Genomic DNA, 10,832 nt, shown 5'->3' on the forward strand with positions numbered 1-10,832 from the left:
TAATCAACTACGAATAAAGTTAAAAATCATTAAATGGAGTCTTTTTTTTAGATTTCAAATGAATAACTGCATCATAAATATCTTACAAATTAGGCATTGATGAATGATGATTTCAAGCATTGATAATGACAGGTTGAAATAAATGTCTTAACAAGTTAACTACTGTTAGAGGGGATTTGGAATATAAAAGTTTGAACGAAATATCATGATAACCACTAATGGGAAAAGGAAAAGGTTCGGTGCATGTCGGCAACTTTTATTTATTTTCTTTTTTCCCAAGGACCAAGATGCAAATAACATCAACTCAGTTTCACAATTACAGGTGTCGTCGGTTTTTCTAAATAATAAAATAATAAAATAACTATATAAAAAAGAGTTATTATTGAGGTGACACTTGACAGACAGGTAGTTGCTTAGTTGGAAATCATTTAGAGGAAATGAGTGGTGACAGGTGCATGGTTGCTTACTCGGGAGGAATCCAGACAAAATGATTGTGACTCATGGACCCGATCCGATCCGATCCATCCATATATCCGGACCATCCCCTTATCATGTTTCACTAGTTTCAACCCTCTCTCTAAACTCAAGTCTCAACCTTATCCTTCCTCCAACTCATCTGGTGCTCCTGTGAGGGTGGGTAGGCAGGGTAGCCATGGCGTTTGCAGGGACAACCCAGAAATGCATGGCATGTGACAAGACTGTGTACCTGGTGGACAAGCTCACTGCAGATAATCGCATCTTCCACAAAGCTTGCTTCAGATGCCACCATTGCAATGGCACCCTCAAGGTTCCAAATCTTTAAATCAAATAAAGTATATATATATATATATATATATATATATATATATATATATATATATATATATATATATATATATATATATATATATATATATATATATATATATATGCTCTCGAGGCTTTGGATCTAATTAACTAATTAATAATGCCAGAATGATTGATGTTTTGCAGCTTAGCAACTACAACTCCTTTGAGGGAGTTCTGTATTGCAGGCCACACTTTGATCAACTCTTCAAGAAGACTGGTAGCTTAGACAAAAGCTTTGAAGGTACGTACGTAACTAACCATTTGGATTGCCATCAAATTCAAATATATCCATCTATGGATTTCTAATTAACGGTCTTTCAGGCACACCAAAGATTTTGAAGCCACAGAAAACCATTGATGGTGAGGTATGACCCATAAATTGAATCTAGATCACTATATTATATTTGGAAAATGGCACTGTATAATCTTGAAGCAATTTTCACAGAAACCAATGGCTAACAAAGTATCTAGCATGTTCGTGGGGACCAGAGATAAATGTTTGGGCTGCAAAAACACCGTCTATCCAACTGAAAAGGTACAACCAAAAAAATTCATCCTACAAGCTTATTATGCTAAGATCGTGTCAACAGTAGCTAGCTTTTACGTAAATGAAGTATTATGAACGGAATAATTATTTTTTTTGCAAATAATATATATGTATATCATTAATATAGGTTTCAGTAAATGGAACTTCATACCACAAAAGCTGCTTCAAATGTAGTCATGGAGGATGTGTGATCAGCCCATCAAACTATATTGCACATGAAGGTCGCCTCTACTGCAGACACCACCACACCCAACTCATCAGAGAGAAGGGTAACCTGAGCCAGCTCGAGGGTGACCGACCTGGACAAGTCGCACCTTGATCTTTTCTTTAATTTGCTCTTGCCCTTGCCTCTTGGTGTGCACGCTATCTTGTGATGATATGATGAGTTTATGATGATAAGAGATGAAAGTCTGTTTTCCTATTTCCTGATGATGATAAGAGATGGATCATTGATGATACGCTTTAATTCCTTTTTTTTGTTGTTATCTTATTGTGGATCAACTGTCCATTGGATTCTGAAAGATTGTTTTGCTTCTTATTTGCAATGTGTTTGCTCATGTACTAGCTTATTAATACAAGAATATGGAAAACAACCACATGTAGTATTGGTCTTCTCTACAAAACATGAGAAACAAAAGCCATTTCCTCATAAAGGTGTAGTTTCAAATTTAGACGCCCAATCCAAGGCTCTGCCGATAAAATGGAGCCGTATTCTTATTTATTAAGGGTGTGTTTATTCGTATCCATGATTGCCTTGATTGCTAGTTGTTCCATGGTTTGATATATATATATATATATATATATATATATATATATATATATATATATATATATATATATATATATATATATATATATATATATATATAAAAGTTTTCTTAAAAGATGAATAGTTAACTGTGTCCCTTTTGGCGTAAATGGTCCCTGTTTATGTATGTGTTTATGTATGTGTGTTCAAATCGTCTTTGGGTCATTTTATGTCAATATCCGTATCATTTGTGGACACGTGTCCTTCATCGTTCGTCGGATTTGTTGATGTTTATATCAGCGACATTAATTTTACACCGCCTCTCCTATCAAATGTCCTTTCTATTCTCTGTTCGCACCCCCACAACTACCGCTCGCTTTCTTTCCCATGTCTGTTCATCGGCTGCAGTCGGGTGTTTCTCACACACTCTCTCTCTCTCATATCGTGAATTCCGACGACGCACCAGTGATACCCACTACTTCCCCATTTATTGACCATAAGTTGAGACGTGCATCGATTTTTGAGGGATGGAACCGCCGACAATACAATGCTACGTCTCTCTTCTACATAACTCTTTCTTGATCGAGTTGTTCCGACAGCACATATGTTCCCGCTCCACCACACCACCGACTTCATATTTGTTTTTTGATTCCATATGTTTCGTTTGTTCACCACCTTCCTGATGAATTTGTACATCTGAACCGTTGATAGAATGCAGTTGATCATCTGGTAAGGTTTCAATTTTCGATTTTCACCATCCTTCTCGACTTCTTCTTTTCATTCTCTTTTTCTATATTTTGATTAGTTAGTTTTTTGAATGATACATAATCCAGTATATGAAATTTGATTGTAGCTCTTAGGATGCACACCAACTGCTCGATAAAATGTTTTAACCAGGTTTTTCAATTTTTTTTATCAGATGATAACAACCATACGCATGGGGACGGGATTGTTAGGGAGTGATGCAGAGGGTTAAAGATCAGCAACTTTCAACATCTACAAAACCAGCATCCATTGTAATTGCACGCCAGGTCTTTGTTAAAATGCCCAAGTTAGTTATTATTTTCATTATATGTCCCAACCAAAAGATATGCTTAACTGTGTACAAAGAACTTCATTTCACCACTTCAAGATTGGATTCGCTTTTATTGTAAGCTCTTGGATCCAACCAGCCTTACACATATTATCCCTGTTACCAAGTTCCTTGGATTCTTAGCTACTGGAACTACAGGTTATTCTTTTCAATGATTTGGATCCTCAAATCAAATATTTTTTTGTGAGCCAAGAATAATAACTAACAAATAATGTTTTGTACATCTTTCCAGCTGATGCGAAGACATTGGTTCAACAGGCAAGAAATGAAGCAGTTGAGAAGCATCATCACTGGTAAACTCCACGACCTATTGAGGGGTATTATGGTCATTTTCTCAAGACTTTCTAACTAACCTGATGCACGTCCCCAATATAATGAGAAAGATACATAAGTGCTTTAGTCAAATTATCTGTAATCAAAGATTCTTTGAAGAGTTTTCCATTTTTCAAAAATTGTAAAAAAAAACAAATCAAAAATTGAAAATTGGTGCTTACAGTTAAGTACTGAGTTTGAGGCATTATAGCCTGTAACAAGTTGCTCAGTGTAATTATAAATTGCTCCAGTAACACAATTATCTTTCACTCCATAAGCATTATGTTTTGTATTTAACTTGAAAGGTATTTGCGTATTCTTAACAAGGAGGAAATGCTTAGAACTTAATTACATAAGCATGATAGTTGATTGGAATGTAATGTTACAGTTTTAGTCCCTAAACTTTTCTCTCTATTCCATAAACGACCCCAAAATCTATTTCTTTAGTAAGGGCGTGTTTGGCACGGAGCTTTTGGAAGCATTTTGGAGCTTCTAGCTTTTAGCTTTTGACAAAAACGCTTTAGTTTAAACAAAAAGCTTCGTTTGGTAGTACGAGCGTTTAGCTTTTAGTTTTAACAAAACGCTCCGATTTTAAAAGCTACTTCATGTAGCTTTTAACAAAACGCTCCGGAGCTTTTGAAATCAATTTCCAAAATTACCCTTAAAAATATATTTATATATATTTTTTATTTTTAATCAATTGTCCTTTTATGTAATTTTATATATTTCAAAAACTTCCAGCTACTTTTGCCAAACATTCATATAACAAATAAAAGCTACAGCTTCCCGCTACCAGCCACCAGCTAACCGCTATCCACTTCCAGCTAACAGCTACTTTTGCCAAACACGCCCTAAGTGTGAGTTGAAAATGTAGAAAGAAACAGGATAATTGAGATGAAATTAAGGGAAAGTGGTAAAACTTACTGTAGTAATCATAGTTGCATCTATAAGGTACAACTTACCATTTTATAATTGTAAAAGGACAAACCCGTAAAAATTCTTGTGACCCATGTCTATTTTGGTAAACGATGCTTATTGGATAAAGTTTCATTTACTTCAGAATATTGTATTTCCCGGAGGATCAACCATGTTTAAAGATTTCCATCGAAGGTTACAAAGGGAGATAAAAAAGATTGTGGGTGCACGTGTTCATGCATCAGAAGCAAAATTTAGTAATGAAGTGAAAGTAAGTATAATTAATTTAACCGATAATTTTCAATAAATTATATATGTTATTTCATTTTTTTTGACAAAAAAAAAGGTTATATTAATTTTGGTTTCAGCCACAACCGGTTGAAGTTAATATAGCGAGCCATCCTATCCGGAAACAAACAATATAGTTTGGAGGCTTTGTAGTTGCATCAATATAGGAATTTTTTCGTACTTTTTTATTATTATTATTTTAATCGGCAATTGAAATGCTAATTTAGTATTCATTTTTCATATTTTTATTAGTCCTACTATGTTTTTATGATTTTTATTTACGTTTGGATCAGGCTTGCCATACAAAAGCGGAATATGATGGGGCAAGCATATGCATAATAAATCCTGTTTTCAAGGTATATGTAGATGTGCATCTGGTTCTTTTTTAGAAGTATAGATTTTTGTGTAGGTACTTATACTTGAATAAATTGGTTATAGTGAGTGGAGCTTCATCTACTTCTCTGCGCCTCATAATCGATCATGTAACTTTTTTATAAATTCATTTTTGGATCTTTTTTTTATTCATTTGCAAATAATAAGGGCTAGATTAATATATACATATTTTTAGTATATATTTGCTCTGGCTTTTATTGGATTTTTTTATCAATATTGGTGACATTAGAGGGGAGCCATTTCAATTTTTGCCAAAAGTTAATCGGTGTTTTCGTGGATCGTTCTCTTCTGTCCTCTCTTGCTTCATAAAAACATATATTCCTCTCGATCAAAGCTTGGAATAAAAAGAATCATGATTCATGAAAACAAATGGAAATGGGACATCAACATTATACGCAAACACAAGGATTCCATCATCTCAGTAAACAAAGTGCAGGTTCCACACACAGTTCCGATCAAATCGTGGAATAAAAAGATTCTCGATTAAAGATACTAACATCAAATGGGTTGTTATGTATACTTTGTATTATTATTTTAATGGTAGCTTTATTGTTTTTTAATGAGCAATCGGTTGCAAAACGTTCCAATAGGGTAGTCTCATGTTTTTTCTTTGTAATTTTCCATTTAATGAATGATTGTTTGTTATCTGAAGGTCTTAATATGTAAAAATGTGAAACTACAGAGGGCGACAATAGAGGAAATGGAAGGCATGGATGTTCTTTGCAGTGATAAAACAAGAACTTTGACACTGAATAAACTGTTGACCAATATTTAATAGAGGTTTTTATTATTTCTCTGAACATTCAATTGGTTTTAATGTATATTTAGTTAAAAAAAATTTAATTAATCAATTTTTCTTTTTGTAGATAAATGCTAAAGGAGCGGATGTTGGCTTATATGGTGGTGTTCATGGCTGCAAGAGCACCTGCAGTTGAAAATCAAGATGTAATATGCAATAGATTCTATATTACGAATGTTGGCTGACCCAAAGAAGGTAGGGCATAAATCATTAATGAAGTTATCAGTGGACAAACCATTGATGAAGGATAGAAATTTTTTTGTTTGTTTGTTTATCATTTCATTGAAGCTTCTTTTTCAATATTATCAGAGGGAAGGGCATAAAAGACCAAAAAAGTACACAACCTGAATCCATGTTCTTTGTTGTGTAATCTGCAAGAAAGTTAGGTTAGAAGCAGCAACAAAAATTTTGTTAATGATGCAAACATAGGATCTGATAAGGTAATCATATGAATTTTAATAAAATTAGAAAAAATGATGTTCGAATCTTTTTACTCACTAGAACTTTAACTTTATTTTTGTTCGACATTAATGTGAAGCATCAAGTGATTGGTGCCAAAATTGCATAAGCATTCTATACTTTACAAACGGATACCAAATCTTTGGTTTCAATTGGTTTGTCACGAGGTATACATGGTAACAGGTATGTTATATATGATTGATTATTGAATTTTAGAGGGGATATCCACCTATTTCTACTTAATATGGTAGGATATGGCTTTTAATTAGACGTGGATGTCATCAAATAAGTTGTTGGTAAGAAACTAAGAACCTGATCAATGGTCATTTAAATTCCCATACTTATACCTAGTTACCTTCATCTTAATCTTTTTATGGTTGGATGTGTTTTTTTTTAATTCTAGGTGATTGTTTGTATGATGTGCAAGAGGTAGGTTTTCTCAAAGCTACTTGAACAAAAATACACATGCCAAGTTATACAACGATACATATTTTCTCATTTTCATACATTATGTTTTAATTTCTCAAAATGTATGTCGTCTGTAATTTTTTCTATACTTTCTTACCATCTTCAATTAAACACACAAATTTTTCCCTAATTCGACAATTCTAAAATTTCACATGCTTCCGGATCTACTGTTGATTCCTTTCATTCTCTTTTTTTTAGGTATTTGGAAAGGCTGGTGGAAGTGGATTTACAAATTTTGACAACAAAACTTGATGAGGTGAATAATAACATAATGATTCTGAACCTTTTTATACATGTGAAGCTAACTTTCACTTTATTGCACTCTATTAATACAATGATGACCTTAGGTTGCTTGCAGCTCTTGACGAGACAATGAACTGAGTAAAGAAATCAAAATATATATCTAAAGAGGAAAACATGTCATGGTTCCTTGGCAAGAAATGGAATCGAATTTAACTCATATTATAAACATTATTGGTGTGTACAGATATTACTTTCATATAATCTTTCGGGCAAATTTTTCAAAAATGGTTCGGTTCATGTTTTTTCAAGTGTTCTGTTAATACCATTTTTCTGTGCAGGTCTGTTGGACTCAGTGATGGTGTCTTTTGGTTCATAAACGTAACTCAAATTGATATTATCATGTTTCCATTCTATTCAATTGTTACTTTCATTTATGTTAAAGAATTATCTTTGGTGATGAATTACTTTTTTTAACTAAAATGATGCTTTTGTGTATTTAGGCTTTCACTCTTCACATATGGATAAACTTTAAACAGCAATAGAAAGATATATTGATCACTTTACAACATTTCACAAGTGAAAGATTAAGATGTTGATTGCATAACTTCTGAGAAGTTAAGAGAACACTTGAAACCACATGGAACAAAGGAAACATCATCTTTTTGCTTCTTGGTATATTGACCACTTTACAACTTCCGAGAAGAAAAGAGAACACTCGCTTCAGATCATCCACAATATTAATGTGGTCATTACATATTTAATAAAATTAACTAATAAGATGGCAAATTCATGATAAGAGGTGTCAGAATAAACCTGATAGCAAAAAACGTTCATGTCAAAACTGTCATTGACTAAAACCATGGTCGTAACCGAACCCCGCGGAGCGGGGTACCCAGCTAGTTTTATTTATTTATTTATTTATTATTATTATTATTATTGTTGTTATTATTATTGTTAGATCTGTTATATTATTATTATTATTCTTATTTTTAAATTCGAGCTTTACTTTCTAACATTTTTTATCTCATGGAAGATCCTTGTAGTTTCAATTTTTATGATGGTTGGTCCCTCACTCATATAGAAAAACTTCTATATCCTTTTTAATTTCTTTTATATTTTTCTTTAATTAAAACGATTAAAAAACAAGAAATAAAAAAATAAATTGCAATCCCACCCTACCTCTATTTACCATCGTCTTCTTCTTCTCAACTCTGTCTTTTTTTCTTCTATCTGTAACCTCCTGTCCTATGCATATGCAGTTATCGCGGTCGAAAATCAAATAGCGGTCGAGGTCCGCTATTTGAAATAGCGGTTTTTACGGTGGTAAAGCGCTGATATAGCGTTATATATATATATATATATATATATATATATATATATATATATATATATATATATATATATATATATATATATATATATATATATATATATATATATATATAATCGGTATAGACCATTCGAACATTTACAGTTATTAAGTTTAATGTTTAAGCATTAGTTAGTTTATTAGTATTTCTTAATAATAGCATAAAGAGATAAAAAAAAAAGTCAAACAAAAGTAAGGGATAGTCATACAAGAGGAGGGGTTTGTTTACATGCAGAAGATCATCCGGAAAAAAAGGAAAAAAACGGTGGAAATTTTTATGATAAAAACACACTATTGGGTTTGAGTTTTGACTGATTGGGCATACTATAACCATATATAACCAAAAAAAAGTAGTGGGCTCATTCATTTAATTCTAGATCTAATAGCCTAAGTAGCCCATTATGGACGAAAATCGAAAAGCGGTAATAGCGGTGATATTGCGGTCATAAGTTTCGCGGTTAATAGCAGCAAATAGCGCCGATATTAGCGGTACCACAATTACTAAACGCTATTTTGAAAATGTAGGTCCTGGAACACCGCGAACCGCTATAGCACGCGATTGATAACATAGCTCCTGTCAACCACCATCTCTTCAACGACGCCGCCGCCACCACCATCTATCCTTCTCTCTTACTCTTTTACTGAGCCTCTAGTCACCATCATATCTCTTCCTACACCAATCTATCTACTCTACCTCTCATATCGGAAATCGTCGTCGGCAGCATCGATGTAAATCAAAAAGTTTGTTTCCCCTAACTCTTCCTTCCTCTCGTAACAATTAAAGTTTGTTTCCCCCAACTCCTCTTTCCTCTCGTAACAATTAACCATTGTCCTCTAAAATTGTTGAAACAACATAGCAACTTTGAACATTGTAATAGCGCTGGTAGGAATACCCAAATATGCATCGACGTCATCAACATCTTCATTGTTCAGCAATCGAGGAGCAAATACGGATTTTGATTTTTCCCAACGAGAGTCGAGAGAAAAGAGGAATACCAGGAGAAGTTAGTTGTTTGTTTCCAAATAACTTCAAATTAGAACAATGTAATACCCCGTTTCTGTTTAACTATTTTAAAAAGGAATATAAATATTAGAATAATTAGTTATATAAAAAATGTTAATAAATAAGGTTTTAGTTAAATAAATAAGTAAAGTTTATTTAAAATAATAATAATAATAATAATAACAATAATATAATAATAATAATGACCTTAATAAACGAAAAGTGAATTGAAAGAGACTAAATGTGCATTTTAGAAACTCGATTTAAATAGAAACTAGAGTTAGGGGTTAAATATGTAAAAGGATGGAACTCGAATGGTCTTTCTTGCCAAATTTGGAAAAACCAACCACATGTCCCCCTTCTTCTCGAAACAGGGAGAAGGAGACTTCACTCCATTTTTGTTTGAACCTGCATAGGAATCTCGGACTCTATATAAAGAAACAAACCCAAACCCTTATTTTATCGATAAAACAAAAGTTGGGTGTGCTATTGTTGTGCAACAGAGAGATATTGATACTCGATATGTAGCCTTCCTATGAACTTTTCCGATCACCAACTCCGGTAGCTGTGTAACGCCCGCAGATTCGGGCTTGAGAAAATAATCACATTATTAGAGAAGCTGAAAAGAAAGCAAGGCTTGCTCGTGAAGCAGAGGAAACATTGAAAGCTCAAACAACTATCTTTCCTCTGTGGACATTTGAGCAAATTTTGAAAGAAGCCATCAAAAATCCAAACAAATACTGGCTGGAGCCTATTGGGTCATTCGACTTAGAGAATTCCTCGGACCTACAACTGGATATGCCAATCACTCCGAAGGCTTTTCTCTTTTGTAACTTTGATCTGATTGCGAATGCTTCTCCAGCTGACAAGGGGTGCTAATCAAGCTCTATGTTCGTTTTATTTGAAGCACATGCGTCCACAATACGAAACGTGGAGCTCAAAGAAGATCACAACAGTTAAGGTGTTCGGACCAATTCAAACTGAGAGCTTCATCAATGCTCGTTCAAGGTTGCTTGCGAGGCTGTGAGTTCAACTCACGAATTTACACTCACATGTCTACCTTGCCTCAACCCATTCGATTGGATTTCTCTGTTAATTCTACTGAAGAAGGATCCACAAAAGTTCGAGCCTATCATAGGACATCTAAAGTGAATGTGGTTTGCTACATCCACGAGATTGTGAATATGGATGTGAAGATTGTTGTTGTGTTGCACAAGAAACCCACTGTTCTCCCCAAGGAGCCTCCGAAGGACCTTGATACGATGAAGTTGGGGAGGATACGAAAGAAGGACTGGAGTGTCGCATTTCAGATAAAAGAGAGGCCAGATGCGAACTTTCACAAAACCTGCTTCTGCTTACCAGTCAAG

At 33.8% G+C, this 10,832-nt stretch overlaps 1 protein-coding gene and 1 non-coding gene across 2 annotated transcripts; both read left to right on the forward strand.

Moving 5' to 3' along the window:
• Positions 1-558: 558 nt before the first annotated feature.
• LOC122194388 (LIM domain-containing protein WLIM1) lies at positions 559-1,913 on the forward strand. The gene is made up of 5 exons (XM_023900943.3): positions 559-787; positions 973-1,069; positions 1,150-1,193; positions 1,274-1,363; positions 1,503-1,913. The coding sequence occupies exons 1-5, from the start codon at positions 653-655 to the stop codon at positions 1,692-1,694; spliced, it is 558 nt and encodes a 185-aa protein (XP_023756711.1). The 5' UTR covers positions 559-652; the 3' UTR covers positions 1,695-1,913.
• Positions 1,914-2,303: 390 nt separating this feature from the next.
• LOC111905255 (uncharacterized) lies at positions 2,304-7,661 on the forward strand. Its single transcript, XR_002854786.3, has 9 exons — positions 2,304-2,852; positions 3,043-3,354; positions 3,449-3,509; positions 4,589-4,714; positions 5,025-5,904; positions 6,004-6,118; positions 6,233-7,106; positions 7,198-7,327; positions 7,432-7,661. It is a non-coding gene; the product is annotated as an uncharacterized LOC111905255 (transcript).
• The last annotated feature ends 3,171 nt before the right edge of the window (positions 7,662-10,832 follow it).

Source organism: Lactuca sativa, chromosome 1 (assembly GCF_002870075.4).
Source record: "Lactuca sativa cultivar Salinas chromosome 1, Lsat_Salinas_v11, whole genome shotgun sequence".
NCBI lineage: Eukaryota > Viridiplantae > Streptophyta > Magnoliopsida > Asterales > Asteraceae > Lactuca > Lactuca sativa.

Bases quoted from the DNA above. Each gene is read 5' to 3' on its own strand.
- LOC122194388 (XM_023900943.3), top strand. From the start codon at position 653: ATGGCGTTTGCAGGGACAACCCAGAAATGCATGGCATGTGACAAGACT. The intron at 788-972 runs GTTCCAAATCTT...GATGTTTTGCAG, and splicing joins ATTGCAATGGCACCCTCAAG to CTTAGCAACTACAACTCCTT. The intron at 1,194-1,273 runs GTATGACCCATA...CAATTTTCACAG, and splicing joins AGAAAACCATTGATGGTGAG to AAACCAATGGCTAACAAAGT.